Raw genomic sequence first — 23054 nt, 5'->3', positions numbered from 1 at the left:
TCTCTCTCTCTCTCTCTCTCTCTCTCTCTGCCTCGCTCTAAACGGTCGGGATGTGGCCTGTATCTGCCGGCAAGAAGGAACTCAATTTGGGACAATTTACTCGGCAGTCTCAGCCCTGATGCACCTCAGGGACAGAGAATAGAGAGAATGAAAGTGAAGGGAGATAGAATCAGCAAGCCCCACACACACACACACACATCCACACACACCAGCGTGCCTCGCACACAATTGCCGCCGAGTAGATTTCACTTAGTTAGTTCTAACTCTCCCAGGCGGTCAATACGATTGAGTTTATAAGGCTTGGAAATGAAAAGCCCTGGATAAGGTTAGATAAACTGTGTGCTATTTGATTTCGGCCCACCTCTCGCAGAAAAACCCACACAAGACAGATGGCCAGAGGGGATACGCCGAAATCATGTCGCGCAAAGGGTCATGTGGGTGATTAGGGCTGAATACGTTATGTGTTTTGACCCTCATTCTGTACCTGCATTGGTTGTTTTGTATTGATGAAAACACTTGCACTTGCATCTCGTTGCGGTATTATCATATCCTAAAGCTAAAGGTGCGTTATGTCAATAAATAAAAAGATAAAATTCCCGTCAACCAATCCAGTGTAACATCAAACAATGTGTCCCGTTAGCCTTTGTGTCCTGAATGCTTGGGGTTGCGTAACCTGACCGGAAATTGTGTTTCCATGCTGGCAGGTTGGCAGCCTGGAGGATCTGTACACCTTGAGAGACAGCAGGGGGCGCCATGATAGAGCCACCTTTGAGAAAAGACTTGCGACTGCAGAAGGGGTAAGTGTTTTTTTTTTTTTTATCTGGTTCAGTAAATAAAGAACAGAATAAAATACGGCTCAAATCTGAGGGTATAAGTATAGATGTTCTGTGAAGCTGCACCTTCCCAAATGAAACCACTCAGATTATTTATTTATTTATTTTTTTTGGTTTGACTTGCTGCGTCTGTGTAACGCAGCGGGAAATAGATTTGTAACCATAGCAAATCAGAGCGCTCAGCTACTTAGACGTGACTGCTTGATACATTTAACATGGCCGCGTCAACATGAATTCGCACTCTGGCATCGGTTCTGATTTTACTCAGCATGTATATGCAAATGGAAGTTCATTTGGCTAGCGTTGCTGTTTTAATCAGGGCGTAGAGTTGATTAGCGAGAAGGATGCAAAAAAAATATTTAAATTAAAAAGATTAGAGCCGTGTGGTGAGCGATGGCTAAAAGTTGTTTACCTTTCTCGTGTCGTCGGCGCGCCTGCTCCACCCAGTATCACGTTATGCCCCTTCCCTGCACCTTCAGCACGCCGTTCCGCATCAACCTCCGCCTCGCACACTGCAGCCTCCTCTCTGGGCTTCTGTTGCCAGGGAAACCGTCACCCACAGAGGCATCCCGTGACAGCGCAGGGTGAGGGAGGCAGGATGGGAGGAAGGGTCAGAGATGTGGCTTTGGCCCTGTCCGTTCTCCAGGGTGCACCAGACCTCTGGCCCTTCAGTCACACACACACACACACACACACACACACACACACAAAAAGATGCGCGTACCAACACGTACAAGAAAAAAGAAATGTCCAGAAAGTAAAAAGAGAGCACAATCCAACTCTCTGCTTCAAAGTTATCATCTGAATCAGCGTGCGTGTGATTAATTGAAGTAATTTATGCGCAATCTCTAGTGACTCCATGTATGGTTCATGATTTCATTAAACTGTAACTTTAATTACTTTTCTACTATCGTGACTTTAGGTGAAAATGATTGTGCGCGCCCAAAATTTCCCACTTTCCGTAATGAGTGTCACATTTAATGGATTGCACAAATAATGTTTTGGGATGGTGAACAATTGCATAAATAGACATTGCTTCTCCCTACCAGCTGTTGTTAGGTTCTTAAATGTATTTTCAAGCTTTGAGGCAAGACAAAAAAGCCACTAACATCACTTACTTGTGCCAAATAAGAACAGCTCTTTATTGAGTATATAGTGGCTTAGCCCTTAAACCAATCCAATTGATAGGTACTTTAATTGCTGTTCTTAAGCTGCAAACTGTCAATACTGTTGTTGGTTTATGGAAGACATATTTACGTGGTTGTCAAACCCAATTACAGAGTGTTAGCTACAGTCGCTGGCCTTCTGCCAAAGCCTTAGCTATTCTCCATCCACCCACCACTGACCAGGCTTCTGTCTATACAAACTTGTCTGCTCTATTTTCTCTTTGCACCACAGACAGTACTTTACCATGCACGGCAGGTGGAATCAGTTACAGACTTCACCGGTTTTTGCATTATGCAGAGTTTAAGACACGAGAGTTAATGTTAGAATCATGTTTTAAAACTGACTTCTGAGGTGAGGAAACTATTTGTACATATCTGAAAAATGTTGCAGTTGCATTTCTCTCACAATGGAAGGCTTAAGCACGGTTTATACTTCTGCAGGAGATCGACGCCGTAACCTGCACACGTAGCCTGCGGCGTCGCGAGCCATTTATACTTGTGCATTCGTCGCTAGTTGGCGCTGTGTCTTTTGCCGCTACTTCCTGCTTCACTTTCAACAGTAACGACGGAAACTTGCTGAAATTTCACCGAGGACGAGTCATCCAAATGTTTGTATTTCCAAACATCCTCAGTCAGTCTTTTCTCAGTGTTTTCCATCTTTATTGATCTAAAACAATCAATTTGAAAACTGTGGAGATAGAGAAGCAGCCGGAAATTGTAAAGCAGAAACACGCTACCACCAAACAGACCAATCACAGCTCTTGCGGTCTGCCTCGTCGTGACACATAGTTACGTTTCTCGGGAGGTGCACGTCAGGCTACGGCGCTAGTGTCTGCGTTGCATCAAATTGATGTTTAACCTGCGCATTAGTCACTTGTGCATTATTGTGTAGCTAAAGCATTGTGAGCATATTTTTCATGCTTTAGATCGACTGAACTTGAGTGTTGTTTTTCTCTGTTGCTAGCTCTTCAAGATAGTTTGAAATTAAAGCTTATTTAAACAGGCAAAATCACGTATTTTGAGCATCAGGGGGGTTGTCTGGGTTATATCCTTGAATGCCAGAAAGGAAAGGTCAGAAACTTTTCCTGCCTCTGATTTTGACTTTTTTGGCCCAAAACCAACATGACAGACATCCTCCGATTTAAACCACCGTTTATTCATCATCACTCTTTATTCATAACACCACATGTTCTGATGAGAAAGTCAAACAGTGAATCTCCTGACAGCTCAATTTACCTAGGTTACAAAAGTCTTGTTGAAATACTCAAATCAAATGTTTAAAAAAAATGTTAAAATAGGTAAGAATTTAATTTTATTCAGGTACCCTAATTAAAACAGCCAGTGCAGAATGTCCAGGTACACTATTAAATATATTAAAAGTCTGACTTTTATGCTCACACTTCTAAAGAGATAGTGATACTGATGATGATGAGCCCAATCATTTTACTATAATAATAATGGTAATAAGATAGTATACGTTTTGCTAGATGTTAAATTTCTCATCTCATGTCCCAGTGTCCATGTCAGTAATTTTGGACTTTGGCCATAGGTCTATGTATTTTGGGAGTAATCTTTCTCTTTTGTGTGTATCTCCTGTTTTCTAATAATTTATTATGTAAGCCTAAGTGTAAGTGAAAGACTGGTGCCGGTCTCTTCTTGGTGTATATTTTACGAATGACTGGCGATGATGTGGAAAGAAAATACTTCTTAAAGAAAGTACTTGAAAGTAAACTACAGTATTTCTTTAAATAATCACCTTTATTTACATCAACCGCAGAAGGTAACTGGTCTTTATCAGAGGCAGGCTTTTATTTCTGAAGTCCCTGATGTTTGAAAAGATTGCTCATATTATTTTAGTATGAGGCCTTGTTTTCAACCACTCCCATTTACCCAGCATGATCCACTCTGTTTCATTCACTATTGTCTGAAGTATAGAAAGTAAACTAAAAGGAACACAGTAGCATACAAATCACACAGCCAGCTAGCAGTCTGGCAGCGTGCAAGTATAAACACTGACAATCTGCTTGGCCTACTCCGTAGATTCCTTTCAGAAACATGAACCAAGCTTTATGCTGTTTATACAGACTAAACTCTAAACTAAGCTTGAGCTTCTGGTGCTCAAAATAAATAGGTGAATTAAAGCAGTCCGTAGGAATGGGACTCATAGGCTGAGCTGAAGAGAGCTTTAATATATATAACAGCCTTTTGTTTACAGCACTGACACACACACTCGCACATAATCGAGGTCCACTGCGGACCTCCTCCTCTGAGAATCCAGAGCCACTCTGTAATCCCGGGCGATGCCGCTCTCCAACAGCAAGGCAACAATCAGCTGTTGCATTAATCACACTGCTAATGACATAATTGGTAAGGTTGAGGAAAAACTGCTCAATGTAAACATGTGAGGGTTCAGGGACAACACACAGATGAGGACATAATGTTCTCACTTTTAAACAGATACCGATCAGCCACAACATTGAAACCACTAGTAGAAGTAAATAACATTGACCAACTTGTGACAGTTCAGTGTTCTGCTTTGAACCTTTTGGGCCTGGCATTCATGTGGATGTTACTTAGACATGTACCACCCCCCTAGACCAGACCAAGCACCAACACCCCATAGGCATTAGCCATCCCCAGCAGGATGCAGCCTGACACAGACACATACAAAAATGTTTTAGGAACAACTAAAAAAACATGAAGAACAACACAAGGTGTTGAGCTGAGCTCTAAATTCACTTTCGACACTGTAGACCACAGTATACTGCTGAACAGGTTGGGAACCTGGGCAGGACTCAGCGGAACAGTACTAGATTGGTTCAGGTCCTACTTGGAGGAGCGGAGTTATTTTGTGACCATTGGAAGCTATCAATCCGATCCAGTGGCTATGACATATGGAGTTCCTCAGGGGTCAGTTCTTGGACCCCTTCTGTTCAGCCTATATACACTATATTACCAAAAGTATTCGCTCACCTGCCTTTACTCATTCTATGAACTGAAGTGCCATCCCATTCCTAACTCATAGAATTCAATATGATGTCGGTCCACCTTTTGCAGCTATTACAGCTTCAACTCTTCTGGGAAGACTGTCCACAAGGTTGAGGAGAGCGTTTATAGGAATTTTTGACCATTCTTCCAAAAGCGCATTGGTGAGGTCACACACTGATGTTGGTCGAGAAGGCCTGGCTCTCAGTCTCCGCTCTAATTCATCCCAAAGGTGTTCTATCGGGTTCAGGTCAGGACTCTGTGCAGGCCAGTCAAGTTCATCCACACCAGACTCTGTCATCCACGTCTTTATGGACCTTGCTTTGTGCACTGGTGCACAGTCATGTTGGAAGAGGAAGGGGCCCGCTCCAAACTGTTCCCACAAGGTTGGGAGCATGGAATTGTCCAAAATGTTTTGGTATCCTGAAGCATTCAATGTTCCTTTCACTGGAACTAAGGGGCCAAGCCCAGCTCCTGAAAAACAACCCCATACCATAATTCCTCCTCCACCAAATTTCACAGTTGGCACAATGCAATCTGAAATGTACCGTTCTCCTGGCAACCTCCAAACCCAGACTCGTCCATCAGATTGCCAGATGGAAAAGCGTGATTCATCACTCCAGAGAACGCGTCTCCACTGCTCTAGAGGCCAGTGGCGGCGTGCTTTACACCATTGCATCCGACGCCTTGCATTGCACTTGGTGATGTGTGGCTTGGCTGCAGCTGCTCGGCCATGGAAACCCATTCCATGAAGCTCTCTGCGTACTGTACTTGGGCTAATCTGAAGGTCACATGAAGTTTGTAGCTCTGTAGCAATTGACTGTGCAGAAAGTCGGCGACCTCTTTGCACTATGCGCTTCAGCATCCGCTGACCCCTCTCCGTCACTTTACGTGGCCTACCACTTCGTGGCTGAGTTGCTGTTTTTCCCAAACGCTTCCATTTTGTTATAATAGAGCTGACAGTTGACTGTGGAATATTTAGGAGCGAGGAAATTTCACGACTGGATTTGTTGCACAAGTGGCATCCTATGACAGTTCCACGCTGGAATTCACTGAGCTCCTGAGAGCGGCCCATTCTTTCACAAATGTCTTGTTTCACAGTCTGCATGCCTGAGTGCTTGAATTTATACACCTGGGGCCAGGCCAAGTGATTAGAACACCTGATTCTGATCATTTGAATGGGTGAGCGAATACTTTTGGTAATATAGTGTATGTTGCCTTTGGGTCAAATTCTCCAGAATTCAAATGTCAACTATCATAGTTATGCAGATGACACACAGATATATCTTGCATTGTCTCCAGATGACTGCAGTCAAATAGAGTCATTGTGTCACTGTTTAGAGAAAGTCAAAAATTGGATGAACCAAAACTTCCTGCAGTTAAATCAAGAAAAAACTGAAGTCATTGTTTTTGGCAATAAAGAGAAGAGGGTTACTGTCAGTAAACACCTTGAGTCACTGTCTCTAGAAACTAAAGACCAGGTCCGAAACCTTGGCGTGCTGATAGACTCAGATCTGACCTTCAACAGTCATATCAAATCAATCACCAAAACAGCCTTTTATCAACTTAAGAACATATCCAGAATTAAGGGCTTCATGTCGCAAACAGATCAGGAGAAGCTGATTCATGCTTTCATTTCCAATAGACTTGACTACTGTAACGGTCTTCTGACTGGACTCCCCCAAAAAAGTATCAAACAGCTGCAGCTCATCCAAAACGCTGCAGCTCGAGTCTTAACTAGAACAAAGAAATCAGAGCATATCACCCCAGTTCTTAAGTCTTTACATTGGCTCCCAGTCAGCTACAGAATAGATTTTAAAGTTCTGCTACTGGTTTACAAATCACTGAATGGTTTAGGTCCAGAATACATGAATGACATGTTAGCAATGTATAAACCCAGTCGAGCTCTGAGATCGACTGACTCAGGTCAGATAGTGGAGCACAGAGTTAAAACCAAACACGGTGAAGCAGCATTTAGCTGTTACGCTGCACACAAATGGAACAAACTACCAGCAGAGCTGAAATCAGCCCCAACTGTAAGCACTTTTAAATCTAGGTTAAAAACATTTCTTTTTTCATGTGCATATGGCTGAGCCCTTTTAAATCATTTTAAATCGTAATCTTGGATTTACACTGTAAGTCCTCTTAATCGTTTTAATATATGTATATATATAATACACTTTTCTTTTTCTTTTTTTTCTTTTTCTTTGTTCTTGCTTTTAACTGTGTGTTCTAATTTGTTCTGTTTTTATGTAAAGCACATTGAGTTGCCTCTTGGTATGAAATGCGCTATATAAATAAAAATGCCTTGTCTTGCCTTGCCTTACTAGATCCCAAACTGATCAAGTATCTTTGAGATGGTCCACAGAGGCCCCTCCCCTCAAAGGCCCCCCACTAACAACATTGTGTTTCCAGACACCACAGGACACCCTCAGAAGGCCCATGTCCATTCTCTGATGAGTCCCAACTGTTTTAGAGGCACAAGGGAGACCTAGACAATATAAGGAAGGTGGTCATAATGAAATGCCTGATCAGTGTATAAGCCGCTCCTCCCCTCAATTACTCCCATTCTAACTGTCCTAACTATTGTACTTTTTGCAGTTTCATTCTCAAACACACACACACACCCACACACACACACACACACACACACACACACACATCTCTGACTGAACTCAACGCTGACCTTTTACAAAATGTCTCAGGTACTAACCCCCTGCCAGCTTTTGACATACACACACTGGTCCCTGCTGGTGTACTGCACACTTAACACACACATACAGAACTCCAGCATGTCCCAGTGTTATGACATCCTCGTTTGAAAATGTTTTTTTTTTCCCTCGATGTCTGCCTAGTTAATCTAAGCTGCAGATGCACCTTTTTGTTACAAGTACTCAAGCTGACAGCAATAAGGCTCCAATCACAAAGAGAAAGTCTTCAGTGGAAAGTTTTCATTATATAAACCGAATACCTGACCAGAGGTATATAAAGAGAAACCTTTTTTTTTTCTTAGAGTGGAAGATGAAATGATGAGAAGTCAAGGTCAGATCAAATACAAATACAATAAAGATAACTCATTTTGAGTAGTGCTTACCTAACCAGTTTAGTCGGTACTAAACAATAACATCTGAAAAAGTGTTTGTCACAGCGCGTAGGGCTTTAAATGCTGTGGCTAATACAAAACATTTTTCTCAGTGCTGCAATCATGCAGGCATAACATTATGACCCCCTTCCTAATATTGTGTAGATCTCCCTTGTGTCTCTAAAACAGTTATGACTCATCAGACAATGGCCTTCTGAGGGTGTCCTGTGGTTTCTGGGAACATAATGTTGTTAGTGGGGGCCTTTTGGTTGGGGAGGGGGGGCTGTTGATCATCCCACAGATACTTAAATCAGTTTGGAATCTAGTGAATTTGGAGGCCAGGTCAACACCTTGTGCTGTTTTTTATGTTTTTTTTAGTTGTTCCTAAACCATTTGTGTGTGTGCCTGTGTCAGGCTGCATCCTGCTGGGGATGTCATTGCTATGGGGTGGGGGTGCCTACATCTACAAGAATGCCAGGTCCAAAAGTTTCCCAGCAGCACATTGTATTGTCACAAGATGGTCAATGTTGTTTACTTCTCCTGTCAGTGGTTTTAATGTTGTGGCTGATCGGTGTATAAGGCAAACTCATGGCTTGGAAGCCGTGTTTATTGGTGAGTTAACTGAGCACTTCCAGTTTGATTTATGATATTTTTGTTTTGTTTGATATTTGAGTACTTGTTCTTTATTCACCGTTCACTGTTCAGTGCCTGATGACCTTTGATGGAGACAAAGTCCAAGTTGTGTTTGTGTCAAAGACAGAATTTAAAAATTCAACCGGCTCTTATACGGAAAACTTTCAGTGATCAGTTAGCAAGTCGTCGTTGTTTAGATTATACACTCATTAGCTACTAAATTAGCATACTTGCATGCTTGTGTTCAGTTTTGTGTTCCTGTGTGAGGCTTTAAACAGGTGGTGAGCTAGAAAGAATTGTTAAGCTAGTTCTCACTTGCTTAGTTCCATCTTGATCCTACAGATGTTCTCTGTCATTCTGTTTCTCTCTCTCTCTAACTCCTGCTTCCTCCCTCTCCCACTCACTCCGCAATCCACACAGAAAAAAACGACAGAAAAAACATTTGAACGTTCCCTCAGTGCTTCCTCACTGTAAAGGCGTTTGTGTGTGTGTGTGTGTGTGTGTGTGTGTGTGTGTGTGTGTTTTTTCCTCTCCTTATTTTTCTTTCTTTTTTTCTGTTTATTTTTTTTTAAGACTCCAGTCACATCCGCAATCCCGCGGCCCTATAAGGAGCTTTCACGCTTTTTGGTTTGCTTTAGATGTTTAATACCCCCTCTCTTTTGTGTCAGGGAGCCGGAGAGGCGTTAAGAAGCGCTGATAAACCCCACTTAGATCCCTTCCTGGCCCGTCACCCTGGCCTGCCGGGCCGCTTTAGCGGGGAACTGATCTGTGACGGCCTGCCACTCAAACTGAGCACTTCTGAAGGCTGACACAATGGAGTGAGCAACACACCAGAGGGCCTTGGGGTGGGTGGGGAGGTGGAAGGAGGGAGGGTGAGGCGGAGGAGGGAGAGGAGGCCAAGAGGTGCCCTGAAAGAAAGCTCGAGGAGGGGCCAGAGTGTATCTCTGTTATCTATTTCCTTTCTTTCAGTTTATGCAGTTTCTCCCTCCCTCTCTTTGCTGCTTGACTGTGTAGAGCTCGTACTCTTTCACTGCTCGACTTCTAGTCGGTGGCAACGCACACACAAACCCTCTCCTCTGTTGTTTTTCTCTCTGTGGTCAGGACTATCAGTCTGGCAGCTAGAGATGAGAGATTGAATGAAGAGGCAGAGAGTTGGTGGGTGGGAGCTCTGAGGACCAGATAGGAATCAGCAGTGGTCCACAGTCTGGTGACAGTGGGCGATGTGGTGTGTTCACTGCTACGTTGGTCCAGGAAGGGCAAGGCTCGGGCCGACAGAACCCCAGGAAGCACGGTGTCAAGATTGACAGGCAGAGGGAGAGGTTGGGGGGGGTTATGTTGGAGGTGGGTGGGTAGGGAGGGGGGGTATGTGTGGCCACTGCCGCTGCCTTTGCCATCACTTTCCCATGGGGACGTGGGTGGGTAGTGAAGCCCAAAATGTCAGCGCTGATATCTGTGCAGCTCGGCTCGGCTATCACACCGCCGCAGCTGCCTGCCATCCACCGCATCCACTCATTCATACAGAGACATGGGAGTATCATGCACACACACACTTTCTCAGACTCACACGTTTCTCTCTGTTTCCTCGCCACCACCACCTCCTTCGTTCATTCACTACACTTCTATAGAGCTATATTTGCACACACGCACACACACGCACACATGCATTGTTCATGGGATATCTTCTAATACACATTCACACACATACTGTTACTCCTTCCATCTTACTGTCTTTCTTCACCTCCTCCTCCACACATTCTCATTGTGCCTCTGTCACTTCTGCCTCAGCTGTTCAATCATGCAAGTGCTCCACTGCTCTTTTTATTATTTTTTTTTTATCCAGACTCGCTGTTGGAAAACAATTTTTCCAAACAATCTCTCTTTTCCCCAGACCTACCTTTGTCTTTTTTCACTGATCTCAAACCTTGTCTTCTCCGAACATCTCTCTCTTTCTATTTACCGAGGCTTTTATTTTGAAAAGGATAAATGTCAGCCTCTTGTACTTGATGCAGAATATGAAGGCGTGTGTCTGCGTGTGTGTGTGTGCTGCCTATGTGTCACAGTTGGATGATGAATGTGCTGACAGTGGAGGGGTCAGTGTCATAGACAGTGTGGTCAATTGCCCCCCGTCCCCTGAGTGTAACCTTGAGCAACACTCCCTAAAGAGTCTCAATCTGCCATTAAGGCCCACGCCTACACGCACCCACATACATACACACACACACACACACTCCCACTCCCCAGTGAGCATGTGCCATTAGTAGCTGGCAGGGCTCTGGTTTGACAGAGAGCGATTAGCTCCCTATCATGTGTATTGATCACCGTGTCCTGGCTGCTCCTCCAGAGGAGGGGTTTAACAAGGCAGAAGGGGCACACACACACACATAGCACACACATGCACTGACATCCTTGTTCATTAGTGTGTGTGTGTATTTGTCCATTGAATTTTATTTTATCAGCCCACTTGCATTGACTTCATATTTGGAGATTTAAGTGAATGGATTGGGTTTAAAAAAAGTGTTTACCCAACAGGTTTTGGGCACACTTTGGGAAGACATCTCGAAATAATGATATCAGAGCAGGGTAGAACAACAACAACATGACAACAGGATGACAGCAAAACAGAAATGTTAGCTGTGTGAGATGTTGGAATGTACTTATGTTGAGGTGAAATACACTGACATTAACAAGCTCACAATGGCTACATCTTAGGCAGCCTCACTGTCACTTGGGAAGGTTAGAATCTCTGTAATCTCTGCGTGTTGCTGGTGAAAACATAAGATCATACCCTGCGCCAAAGCAAGTGCAAATATTTTATCATATGTAGATTAGAACGTAATGAAAGAAACTAGAAGCTTGTGTTCGCTGAGAGAGTTTATTGCATGCCAACAATGAACTCTCGCTGGACCACACTGCTGGGGTCTGTTTTGCATTAGCATGACCTATAACTTTTATTTCAGAACTATTACAAACCTTTTCAAGGTTTTGAATGTATTGCACTGTATAGTGTATAAATGCTGTTTTTATTTATTATTCACTATGTCTAAATTCAACAGTATGGCACAACATGTAAAAAATAATTAGCGTGTTCTTCTTGATAATTATGAATTACTAATTTAGGTATTACACTGAGGTTAATATATTTTTTAAATCATCTTCATTAGCATAAATGAATATATTTTGTCTAAAATAAGTACCAATGTGATTACATTTGCTGATCTGTACACATATCACATCCTCCTCCTGTCTCGGGTCTTCTGTATTTAATATCTTGTACAGTACGTACTGCATGCAGTGCTCTTAACTTTACCATCGGTCTTCTTTGGGTAGTTTAAACCAGCTCCTAGCTTCTGTTAATTGAGTCTAATTGAAGAACATGAAGGGGGAATAAAGCCAGCAGGCTTTTAGGACATAAAAGAGGGCAGCCGCCTCTCAATAGTATTTATTTTCAACCTCTTCCACTCTGATTTAAGTGTAAGAGGACAATAGTGGCTTGACAGTGATATGTGTGTGTGTGTGTTTGTGTATGTGCTCGTGTGTGTCTGTGATCTGTCGTTTGATTTACTGCGCCCACCTTCACAAGGACCAGCCTCTTATCAGATCAAAGCTGCAAGCAGCGGCCTATGAAAGAAATTGTGTACGCGTACGCGCATGTGTGCCGCAGAGGACAGAGGTGTAGGTGAGGCGGGGGCGTTTTTGTTGCTTTTAACCCAGGACAATGGGACTGCAAAGGAAAGAGCAAGCGAGTACTCTTTGAACTAATGAAGAGGAAACCTTTTACTCTCCTCCATAAAGATGCCTCTTCTGCTATGGATTCTCCTTCTTACAACGTAGAACGAAGCAGAATGGAACAAAATATTTTATTTATACCTCTCACTGTTTTCCTGGACAAAAAGCCATACAAAGCAAAACCAGAGACTCTGTGTTATTAGAGCTGTAGCACATGCATTATCTTTTGGGTGAGCCAAGGTGTGGACACTAAATTTGAAAAGAAAAGTGAATACTCATAAAATACAATAAATAAAAAGTTAGCCTTCCTACTTAGTGGCTAATGTTGAAGGAATTCACCTAAATAATAGGTTTGTTGTTGTCATTTCCAGGTTCGCTGGGTGAAGAGGCAGCACGGTCATTACAGACACAAACGGGTTCCTGTGACACGACTGGACCACAGAGCTAATGGGAGTAAGTTAAAAGCAACTAAACATCTTATTTTTTATGACCTGAGATATTTAGATCTGCGTATATCCATATAGTGGTAGTGACTGGGGCACCGAAACGCAGCCTCTAAATAACGCATTATCTGCTGCGAAACTCATTAATTTCACCAATATTTCGTTATCGTACACGAGTGCTATTCCCCGTTGAGTCCGGAGTTACCTGTTATCATCATCCAGGGTCTGTAAATTGACCTACAGACCCCGGATGATGTCTTCTGACCTGGATGATGTCATCTGCTACTGTTATGGTTCATCCACAACCTCCGAATCGGAAAAATATTCAGCCATGTTGCAAAAAACTAGCAGTGTGCAATCGTGTATTTAACAAAATCTAAATTAAAATAAAGGACAAATAAATGAATACGTAAAAGAAACAATGATGATTTTATATAAGGCTTTATATAAGTACTTTGGTACATCTTTAAGATTCCACATGTTGACCATGTCCAAAAGCTGTCCAAAAGCTTTTATTAGATGACGTCATGAGCAAATTCAGATATTTCTGTGCATTCTTTTCAAACTGGGGAGAAGAGGACGTAAAATAAAATAGACCATCACTTATAAACGTGTTCAGTTCTGGTTGATTTGGCAACAGCTGTAGTTACTGGTTGTAACAGCAAATGGGGTTTAGGGGCAGTAAAGCAAGCTATTGTCATTTTAATAAAGAAGTCCAAAAAACCATTGGCATTAGTTACCTGGAGGTGTATAGCCTGGTGTGTGCAGCTCTTCATCTAACAGCTTACTGTGGCTGCCTCTTGTTTAATTACTTTGAAATGTTTCAAATGAATCTGCTATTGAAAAAAAAGACAATGATGGGCTTTAGATGAGCGATAGCGGTAAGTGCTCACTGACAAAACTCACAGAACATTTCCTTTGCCTACTTCATAATAAAAGTCCTTTAATGTTCTTTGTGTTGAAGCAGCATGAAACGCACACCTCACTACTGTAGCATTTTTGGGAGGAATGTTGCCACAGATGCCCTGTCCATGATAATGAAAGTATATAAATATTACAATAATTTTAAAGGCTGGACGATTAAAGGGCGGTGGTAAGTAGTATTTAGATGTGAAGGAAAAAAAAAATAAAACTAAGTAAGAACTTTCTACAAAAACTAAACAGTTGCAATTAAATTACCAGAGCACTTTAAAAATACTTATAGTAAATACGCCTCAGTGTTCACAGGTTGTGGTGGTAACAAATTAGTTTGCAGCGTTAGAAACACATACGCTGGCGTAGCCAAAGTCTCGTAACACTCCATTTGCATTTCATTATAGAACATGTTGCAACCGATACAGATACGAATAAAATAACTCTGAATGCTATTAAATGGTCCTTCAAACAAAGTTAACTCGTTGGCGCTCAGGTGACGTGTATGACTACGTCGCTGTTACTCTTCTGTCCATAACCCCATAAAGCCAAACTATTTGATTAGCCTCGCAGATCTGCGGCGTAATCAGTTCCCAATGGGGCAACTGCAGACCAACTTTCTCTTAGGGCAATTCAGGCTGGCTTCCAAGCTAAGAAACACACACACACACACAGTGGAAGTAATAAGAGAAGAGCTTTCAAGCAATGCCACTGTTTCATCTGCTTCGATGAGTGTTCACTATTTGTTTTTGCTGTTGTATTTGCAGCGCAACATCTACCAGGAGCAATTATAATATTAGTTTGTTAATGCCGTACCCTTGATAAGATTGGCAGAGGAATGTTTTACAAAATTATTCTGGTCTGGCTATGTACTGTACTGGATCAAGCTTATTCTTGACAACACTCCGTTTGCTCTCAAATGAGTCCAGCCTATTAGTAATTTGTGTGCAGGGTTACATTTTATTGGAAATGTTGGTGTCACACAAAGTACAGTACTTAACAGAGCTGCAGAGGAATATATTTATAAAACCAAACTAATTACAAATGCCCAACTGTCCAATTGCACGTCCAAGACAAAAAAAATACCAGCTATACATCTCTTTGATAAGGGGTTTTGCTGTTGTGTATATGCAAATGTTTACCACATACAGTATGCTTTGCCTTTGAGACATCGTTGTGACCTTTACGACGGTAAACCTCTATGAAGACACCGGCAGCCCTTTAATGCCTATTTAATATTTACATCATGTATGTGCGTACTCGTAAGCCTTCTCATACATGCATGCATTATGTGTTATTATGTGTCTGTGTTGCGAAGCGCTGGCTGTTTGCAGAAGAATGTACTGGCTCACGTCCTGCTGCAGCACTCTCTCTCTTTCTCTCTTTCCCTCTCTCTCCGTCTTTGTGTGCTACCGTCCTCAGAGTGTCGCTCAGCCTCTGCTCTGATAGATGATATGAAAGCGACAGGCAGTGAGAAAGAGGAAGATAAAACAGCAAGGAGATGGTGGATGAGCACTGCAGCTGTGTGTTTATTCACATGTAATAGACAAAAAAAAAAAAGAAAAGGAAATTAACTTGAACGTTTTGACCAATGTCATCTTCTCAAGTCGAATGTTTCTTACAAGTATTTTTGCGTCGAAGCTGCCAATGTTCAATAATGTGTGCCAGTTTTAAATATCTCAAATATTTCCATGCCAAACACTGTTCCTTGGCAGGGTGGAAAAGCTTCATTATGGAATACTAAAAACTACTAAAGCACCGCATACAGACAGTAATACACCAGTATTAGTGCTGTAACTGTAAGGGGAAAACAACATGTATTTTGAATTCTTCATATTTATTCATGGAAAAGGTAGTCAGTCATAAAAAATAAACACATGGCACCACGTCAGTAAAGCTCTATTATTTTAATTCACACACTGTTAATACATTTTATCTTCAGTCTGTATGACACATGCATTAGCTTTAAAGACAGTGTTGATGCTAAGCTAATCAGCAGGCCTTAGCTCCACAGTCAGTGCATACATCGGTGTAGATTTTCTTGTATGGATAATCTGTTGGATTATTTGCTTTAATTAGGGGCTGTGCCTGAGCAATACCCGATGTACCTGGGTTGGGTTTTTATTGGTTTATTAATGTGGTTGATACCAGTAGATTCAACTTGTTCAGATCTGGTCAAGTGCACTGCAACTTATAAAACACATGTAAATAGTCAAAACTAATTCAGAAAAAATCCTCGTCAGTTTGACATCACATTGCATTGCACAGAACGACAGAACGAAGTACAGAAACGAAATGTAAGTAGTGGAAACAGCAGCGGAAATGTTTTCAGGGGACCCTGACAAGCCCAAAAACATTTTTAAATATTATCAACCAAGCCATGAATCTGCAAATTAATTGTGTATTTTGCCAGCAAGAGAATGATAAGAAAAAATGCAACCAGGAAGTTAAAATAAATAAGGTTAAAAAAACAACAATGTGTGGTCAAATTGATGATGACAAGTTGTTTGTTTTTTTGTCTATTTCGCAATTGTTTTCAGTGTGTGGTCCGTAGATAATAGTCTATTTAATTCATGGGTATTTTGAACATTATTTTCAATCTATTGCTCAGTTGTTTTCATCCTGCTGAACATCTTGACCAGGATGTATTATCATTAATGAGGGAGGTCAAAATAAGATTTGACATTTTATAAATCTGTAATTAGACGTTGACCTGTAAAAACTGTGTATAAATAAATATAAATATACATATACATCTAAAAATATTGAATGGCATTACATCATAATAATGTGACTGATGATGCTTCCTTTGTTGTTCATTCCCATTAGAGGGAGAGAGTTATTTGGCTTTTATTTATGCAGTAACCATAATATACCCGACTTTGGTTTAACAAATTTGATAGACTTGATTTTGTCCGAAACTAATTATCTAGTTTTACTTTGATTTACTGGACACCACAACACTCCCAAACAACAGAACTCTTCTGATTCTACTTTGTCATAAGTATTAGCTGGACTTGCAATACTTTGTGTATGAGTTATGCATCCAGGGACTAATTTTAAAATATATGTTTTACACGTGCTAAGTCATGAGCCCTAATCAGAGTATATATATATATATCAATGTAATACATCAGTAATTATTTGGTTCAGAGGAGTAGTGAACCGTAGATAGTCGTGTGCCAAATCAAATGGTTCGAGATCAAATTACACCTAATTAATACTAATGCCCGAAATATATTCATACATGTTTGTGTGGAATGTTTTATGACAGTCGGTTCAGAAAAGGCTTACGTGACACCAATTAATTTGGCAACGTGTACAGTAAATTATGCAACAAACTGGTGCATATCATATATGTGAGCGTGAAAAGAGAGAGAGAGAGGGAGGGAGGGAGAAAAAAGTAGTGAGATGGTGTGCTGAAAAAAATGTGACAAGAGAAAGAGAGAGCGAGAAGGAGTGGCAGTGAGTGTAACATGATATATCTGGATAGAAAGGTGCAGGCCTTGATGAGCTGATGGCACATCCACAGACAGCGAGCCAAGCTGTGCTTCAGTAATGATATGCTAATTAGATGCTAATGACATGGTAATCTGCCAGCAGTATTCCACCTCAGCGGAGAGAAGGGGAGGGGGATCTGGGAGGCCTTTCACCACTGGCTGGGGACCAGGGATGTCCTGAAGTCAGAGTTCAAGACACGGGAAGACAAACTACACACACACATACACACATGATAGATCTGTGTGCTTTGCAGATTCCCGGAGGACGGAGTCTGCAGCTGACAGGCAGCCTGAGGAGAATACGAGTGACCATTCCCTCACCTTCAATGACCCACTCTGGCCCATGCAGTGGGAACTGGTGGGTGTAATTATGTGTCTGTGTGTGTTTTTGTGTGTTCATTGGTCTTATCTGGGAGTCTCTCCTCTCTTCTCGTCTTCATGCTGAAGGATGTTCCTCTGACAGGCATAAGTCAGGCAGGCTTTCATGTGTGACTAGAGCGAAGGACAAGATAGAGAGATAGGGAGATGATGTGAAATGGAGAGAGAGAGAGGGGGGGAGGGGGTGAAGGGGGGTTGTCCATGTTGAACTGAGACAGATGTCGGGGATTGATGAGGCTTGGAGTAACACTGACACACAACTCTGCTGCAACAACAAGACATGCCCATCCCTTCTCCGGAGTCTCGTTCATGTGTTTGGCCAATATGTGTTTGTGAAGGCCAAGAGGAGTAGAGCAACAATATGCTAGGGTTTGACTATGTCATCGGTGCTCTATGATAGCAGCACATAATCTCAGCTTTGCTTCAGGCTATTAAGTTGCAGCGTTCAGAGCATTTATTAGAACTCAACCTGATCATGAGTGTAATTCCATTAAAGTACTTGCATAAAAAAAAGTTTTATTTATTAGTGCAAGTATTTGTTAAGATCGCTTCCAATTTCTTTGTACAAGCCCACTTGAATTAAGTCAGAGATATTCCTCTGGCTAGACATACCCCTTTGTCCTTAATTCTTTCTTGTGCAGTCTACCATCTGTCTTACAATAGTATTCATTCTGATAAAAGATTGTTCTGATGAAACTACTTTCTTTTGAAAAGTTGATTTCAGAAGCTCAGCGGTGATCTAATTAGACTGGGTTTACCTTGAAAGGCTACTCAGACTTGGGCCTCAGTTCCAAAAGGACACTTTTTATGATGTCTTGTTTTGGGAAATTTAAGCATAATTATTTACCCAAACTTCATTTTTATATGACACAAGAAGTAGATATACTCATCACAGATATTTCCAGGTTGGTCCATATTTTGGCCAGTATGCAGCAAGAAGAAGTGCCTGAGAAACTAGATGCTCAATGGAGAGAGCATTGACAGTTGTTGAGAGAAGTGACAAGTTGTCGTTTGTTTTTTTGGCTGGCTGCAAAAAGCTGCAACCAAAGAGGGACACAACACCAGGTTACATGCCAAAATATGGAACGATTTATTCAGAAAAACAGGTAAACTGGGAAAAACACAGAACAAAAGGTTGCAAAATTGGATCCGGTACCAAGGGGTGTTTACCAATGAGCTCTTGTCTGTACTTGTGTTCTTGTGGACTTATGAAACGTCACGTGTTACTGGCCAAATACTGTTCCAATTCAAAGTAAGGTATAAATGCCCAGATGTGTTCTATTTTGTGGATCTATGTGTGGACTTGGGACATGCATATTGCTGCCGCCATCAAGTTCATTGCTGTTCTAATTACTTTAGAGTCAAACTTGTTAAGTCTGAACTACTAACTCTGAAGATTGCATATTTGATATCGATAAATGCCCAGATGACCCTGTGCACAGGGAGGACCCTATTATTTACCCCAGTCCATCCTCACCAAGGTGCCCTTAATCTATATTGTAGGCTTAAACCAGAAGTTTTATTAAATAAAATATGATCTTGACTTTATGTAAGAAACTGTGAAATTAAAGAATGAGTAAAAAAAGAGTCAGCTAGTTCAGAAACTAATCACTTTTAACTTTCATCCCTTTACAGCTTTGGCGTCTCTGGACACATTTCAGTATTTAACATGAAAATACTGCTCATTGCACTTTATCACACCTCATAAATATGGTTGTATTTGGATTTATCACATAATATTCTGCTGTGTCTGCTTCACACAAAAGCTTAATAAGCTTTTATAATTTTATAGTCAACACTAGAGGCCTCAGCCAATCCACACCGCGGATGTTCTTGACTGACGTGCGAGGGCGTAATCTGGCAGAGAGAGGAGGAGGAGAGGCGGGGTCAGGGATTCACCACGGCAACCGGCAACAGATTGATTGACACCTCGACTCTCGGGGCAAGATGGAGGGGTGAGAGTCGGGGCGGGGGCGGAGGGTGGTGGAGACGGAAGCACGGGAAGCGGGAAGAGAAGATGGGAGGGAAAAGGAAAAAAAATGTGACAGAGCTTATTTATGAGCGTGATTTGCTGCAAATAGTCACCTCTCATTTTAGAAAGTTTATTGACAATATTTTTTTATGAAACAGAGAGTGATTTATGCCGCGTGACAGTAAACAGATCATATCCTATATTTAACTTTAACTGTGTAAGCTGTTTACATGAACTCAGGAACAGAACGTAATTATCAATCATTCGATAGTCAAGAAAAAGTAAAGCATTTTAAAGTTGAGAACGTATTTCTCTCTCTCTTTTTCTCTCTCGCACACACACACACACACACACTCGCTTGCCCTCCTCTCTTGCTTTCATTCTGTTGTGTTTAATCAGCCTCTGGTGGACATAGATATTGATTGAGGGTCAGTAATCTGCTCAGGGTTGGTAGCCTGCCAGGACCAGACAAATATGTGTGTGTGTATGTGTGTGTGTTTATGCTAGCCTGGCGTGTATGTTGGCTAAAGGCTGGTGTGCACATGATGGGAGAGCAGTCTACACACACACACACACACAGACACACACACAAGGCATGGAGCCTATTGCGCCCGTGCTGAGACTGAGTTCAGCTCCTCCAGAGGAGCTCGTTCAGAGCTGCTGAAATCCATACAGAATCCTGAACGTGCTTGTTGTGGATTGTGCTCGCGTTGTGTACGTGAGAGAGTGTGTGCTTTGTGTGTTTTTCGCTGAGGGGCAGCTGAGATAAAGCGATTGTTTTGTTGTCGTTCTGTTTACGTGTGTGTGTGTCTTCTGCATAGAGAAAGTGTGACTGCGTATGTGTTTGTTTGAGTCTCTATTGTTGCATGAACTTTGCACAGCGCTATACATGGATGTGTGTGTGTTTGAGCGTGTGTGTGTGTGTGTGTTGGGTGCACAAATGAGTATATGCTAGAGAGATGGGATTGGTATGTTCCAGAGCTCCAGAGAATGATTAGGATTCTGTGCACAACTCTGTGTGTGTGTGTGTGGGAGAGAATCTTGTGTTGTTGGCTATCACTTAATGACTCTGTGTGTGTTTGTGTGTGTTCAGACAGGTTTATGTCCACAAAGGTGTGTGTCAGGTTTTTTTTTTTTTTTTGCACATGTGCTACTCTACCTTGTGTGTATGTGTATGCGTGAGTGTGTGTGTGTTTGTGTGTGTGCGTACTCCCCAGGGCCGTCCTCGTGCTCTGGTGGACGTTAGCCTGCTAGCTGCCTCCATTCATCTGCTTTATTCGCACACACTACAAAGCATTGCTGCTCCCCAGATGCAGCCCCCAAACACACACACACAAACGCACACACACACACACACACGCACACATTCAAGCGTACCACCCCCAACTGAGCCATTTTTTTTCTGTTATGCCTTTTCTTCTTCTCTTTCTCTCTGTCTCTCTTCATCATGATAACAACAACAGAGTTGACGCCTCTTCAAACGCTCACTTTGAATATCAAATTGGTTGTGTGTGTGTGTGCGTGTGTGCGTTTGCGTGTGTGCAGGGGAGTTTTGGAAGCTTTCGGTACGGCAGTCTGTGCGCTACCTTTTGAATCACCTTTAAGTGTGTTTACTCTGTGCTTGTGAGCATGTGTTTGTATGCAGATGCAACGTGTGAGCTGTGTTTGAGTCGAGTATATGTAGTTTGTGGGACCACTGAGGCTCACGGGAGAAGCTCACCACGGTGGGATTGTTTGTTTGTTTATGTGTGTGGGTGGATTTGTGGTTTGAGGAGCAAAGATGAAAGATCTGTCTCGGTGACTCGCCCATGAACTCTCCAGGCTCCTTATGGGCACTCTAAAACACACATCTTGCTTCTGAGTGCTTCAGAGGATGTGTACACTTTGTCTCACATGAAGGTCCATATATCTATTCATGCACATATGACAACGATTCTGCAGGAAGTTTGTTCACATATGGTTTGTAAACCCAGAGAAAGAAATATTAGTTGACATTGTGAGGGGAAGGACAGGCCAAATATCCAAATGGATATCATTTAGGACTGGGTGATATACTGAATTAATTTAGTTAAGTTTTTGATAAAACGCCAACTGGTTCTGACACAGGCCGTCACAGTTTCCTTTGAGTTGCCAACACATCTTAAGTTTTACCAGAACAAACCTAATTCATGTCAACCACAGCCACTGAAGACCGTCTGCTTGGCGTCAGACAAACTAGTTAAAACTAAATGTGGCGACACAAGAAACCTGTGGCAGCAGCTGAATCTGAAGCACGCTGCACAATGGGAACGTTGTGTGCCAGCTCACATCCCAGGAACCGCAACTAAAAAGCAGCAAAGTTTAGCTGCTGACAGGGCACCAATGGAAGGAAATTGCAGAATTTTGCAGAAACACCATTGCCCTGTTGATTTTTTTTCGAAGTATTTAAATGTTTTAGCAAAATGCACATTCCTTTGGTTGTTGTTTGTTGAATCATGCTATGCCTTCTTCATATGTTGTCATGTTGCTTAGCCTTAAAACCCACCCTACGTATAATTCTTCTGGTACTTGAGCTCCTTATGAGTTATTTTTGATAAATAAAAACTCAAAACTTAAGAAAATACTTCTTTATTATCATATTTACTAAAAAAATATTCCCAGTTTGAGAGGAACAACAGAGGATTTCCTTGCATTGAACATTTAAGACAGGATGACTGTAGCTGGTACAGTAGATGACTGTGAGTGCCGCAGTAGTTCCTTTCAAGTTGTGATAATATCATGTGTGTCTCTGTGTGTGTAGTTTGCACAGGGAGAGTACAACACCAGCGGGTTTGACCTGAATGTGATGCCGGTTTGGAAGAACAACATTACCGGGCGTGGAGTGGTAGTCAGCATCATTGATGATGGTGAGTCTACCTTCAATGCAACACACATGCTCATTTTACACGTACTCATTTTTAGACTGCCTGGATTTTTCAAATACATGTCTTATTAAATAAAATAGACTCACAAAATATTAGTAACACATCCTTCTGGGTGAGCTGGTAGCTTCAGTTTAATAAGGCAGAAATGTTTTTCAGAAAATAAACATATTTCAATCAGAAAATCCATTGTCCAGAAGTTTGGGACTAGCTATGTAGTGTCCTCTCCAAAAAAGATTTTAGGTTGGTGAAGGCTTGTAAATTTTGGTGTGATGAAGCTCCACTCCGGCCTTGAGTGGAGAGGGTGAATGATTTATGATAGTGTGCCCCCCACCCCACCCCCCCATCCCATCCACCCAACCAACCAACCCCACTATCACCCCACCGCCGTCATCTTCGTCTCAGTCACGCCACAATGAGAATTCATTTCTCTCTGATTGCCAGGATATCTGGCAACAAGGGAAATGAGAGAGCGGCATCTTATGGGCTCATTCATCAAGAACTAATTGAAGCCTCACTAGTCT

General features: G+C 42.0%; 1 protein-coding gene across 1 annotated transcript in view; it reads left to right on the top strand.

The window, feature by feature from the left end:
- The first annotated feature begins 458 nt into the window (after nt 1–458).
- LOC311496692 (PC3-like endoprotease variant B) overlaps nt 459–23054 on the top strand; it is a 77683-nt gene continuing 55087 nt past the window's right edge. The window contains exons 1-4 of the mRNA XM_084556642.1: nt 459–797; nt 12797–12878; nt 17535–17638; nt 22410–22515. Coding sequence (XP_084412768.1) covers nt 17624–17638; nt 22410–22515 — 121 coding nt within the window. The 5' untranslated portion in view covers nt 459–797; nt 12797–12878; nt 17535–17623. The remainder of the gene's footprint in view (nt 798–12796; nt 12879–17534; nt 17639–22409; nt 22516–23054) is intronic.

This window comes from Chelon labrosus, assembly GCF_963514085.1.
Source record: "Chelon labrosus genome assembly, chromosome: 12".
NCBI lineage: Eukaryota > Metazoa > Chordata > Actinopteri > Mugiliformes > Mugilidae > Chelon > Chelon labrosus.
The sequence above is the reverse complement of the archived record's forward strand: the minus strand, read 5'-3'. Positions and strand labels throughout refer to the sequence as shown.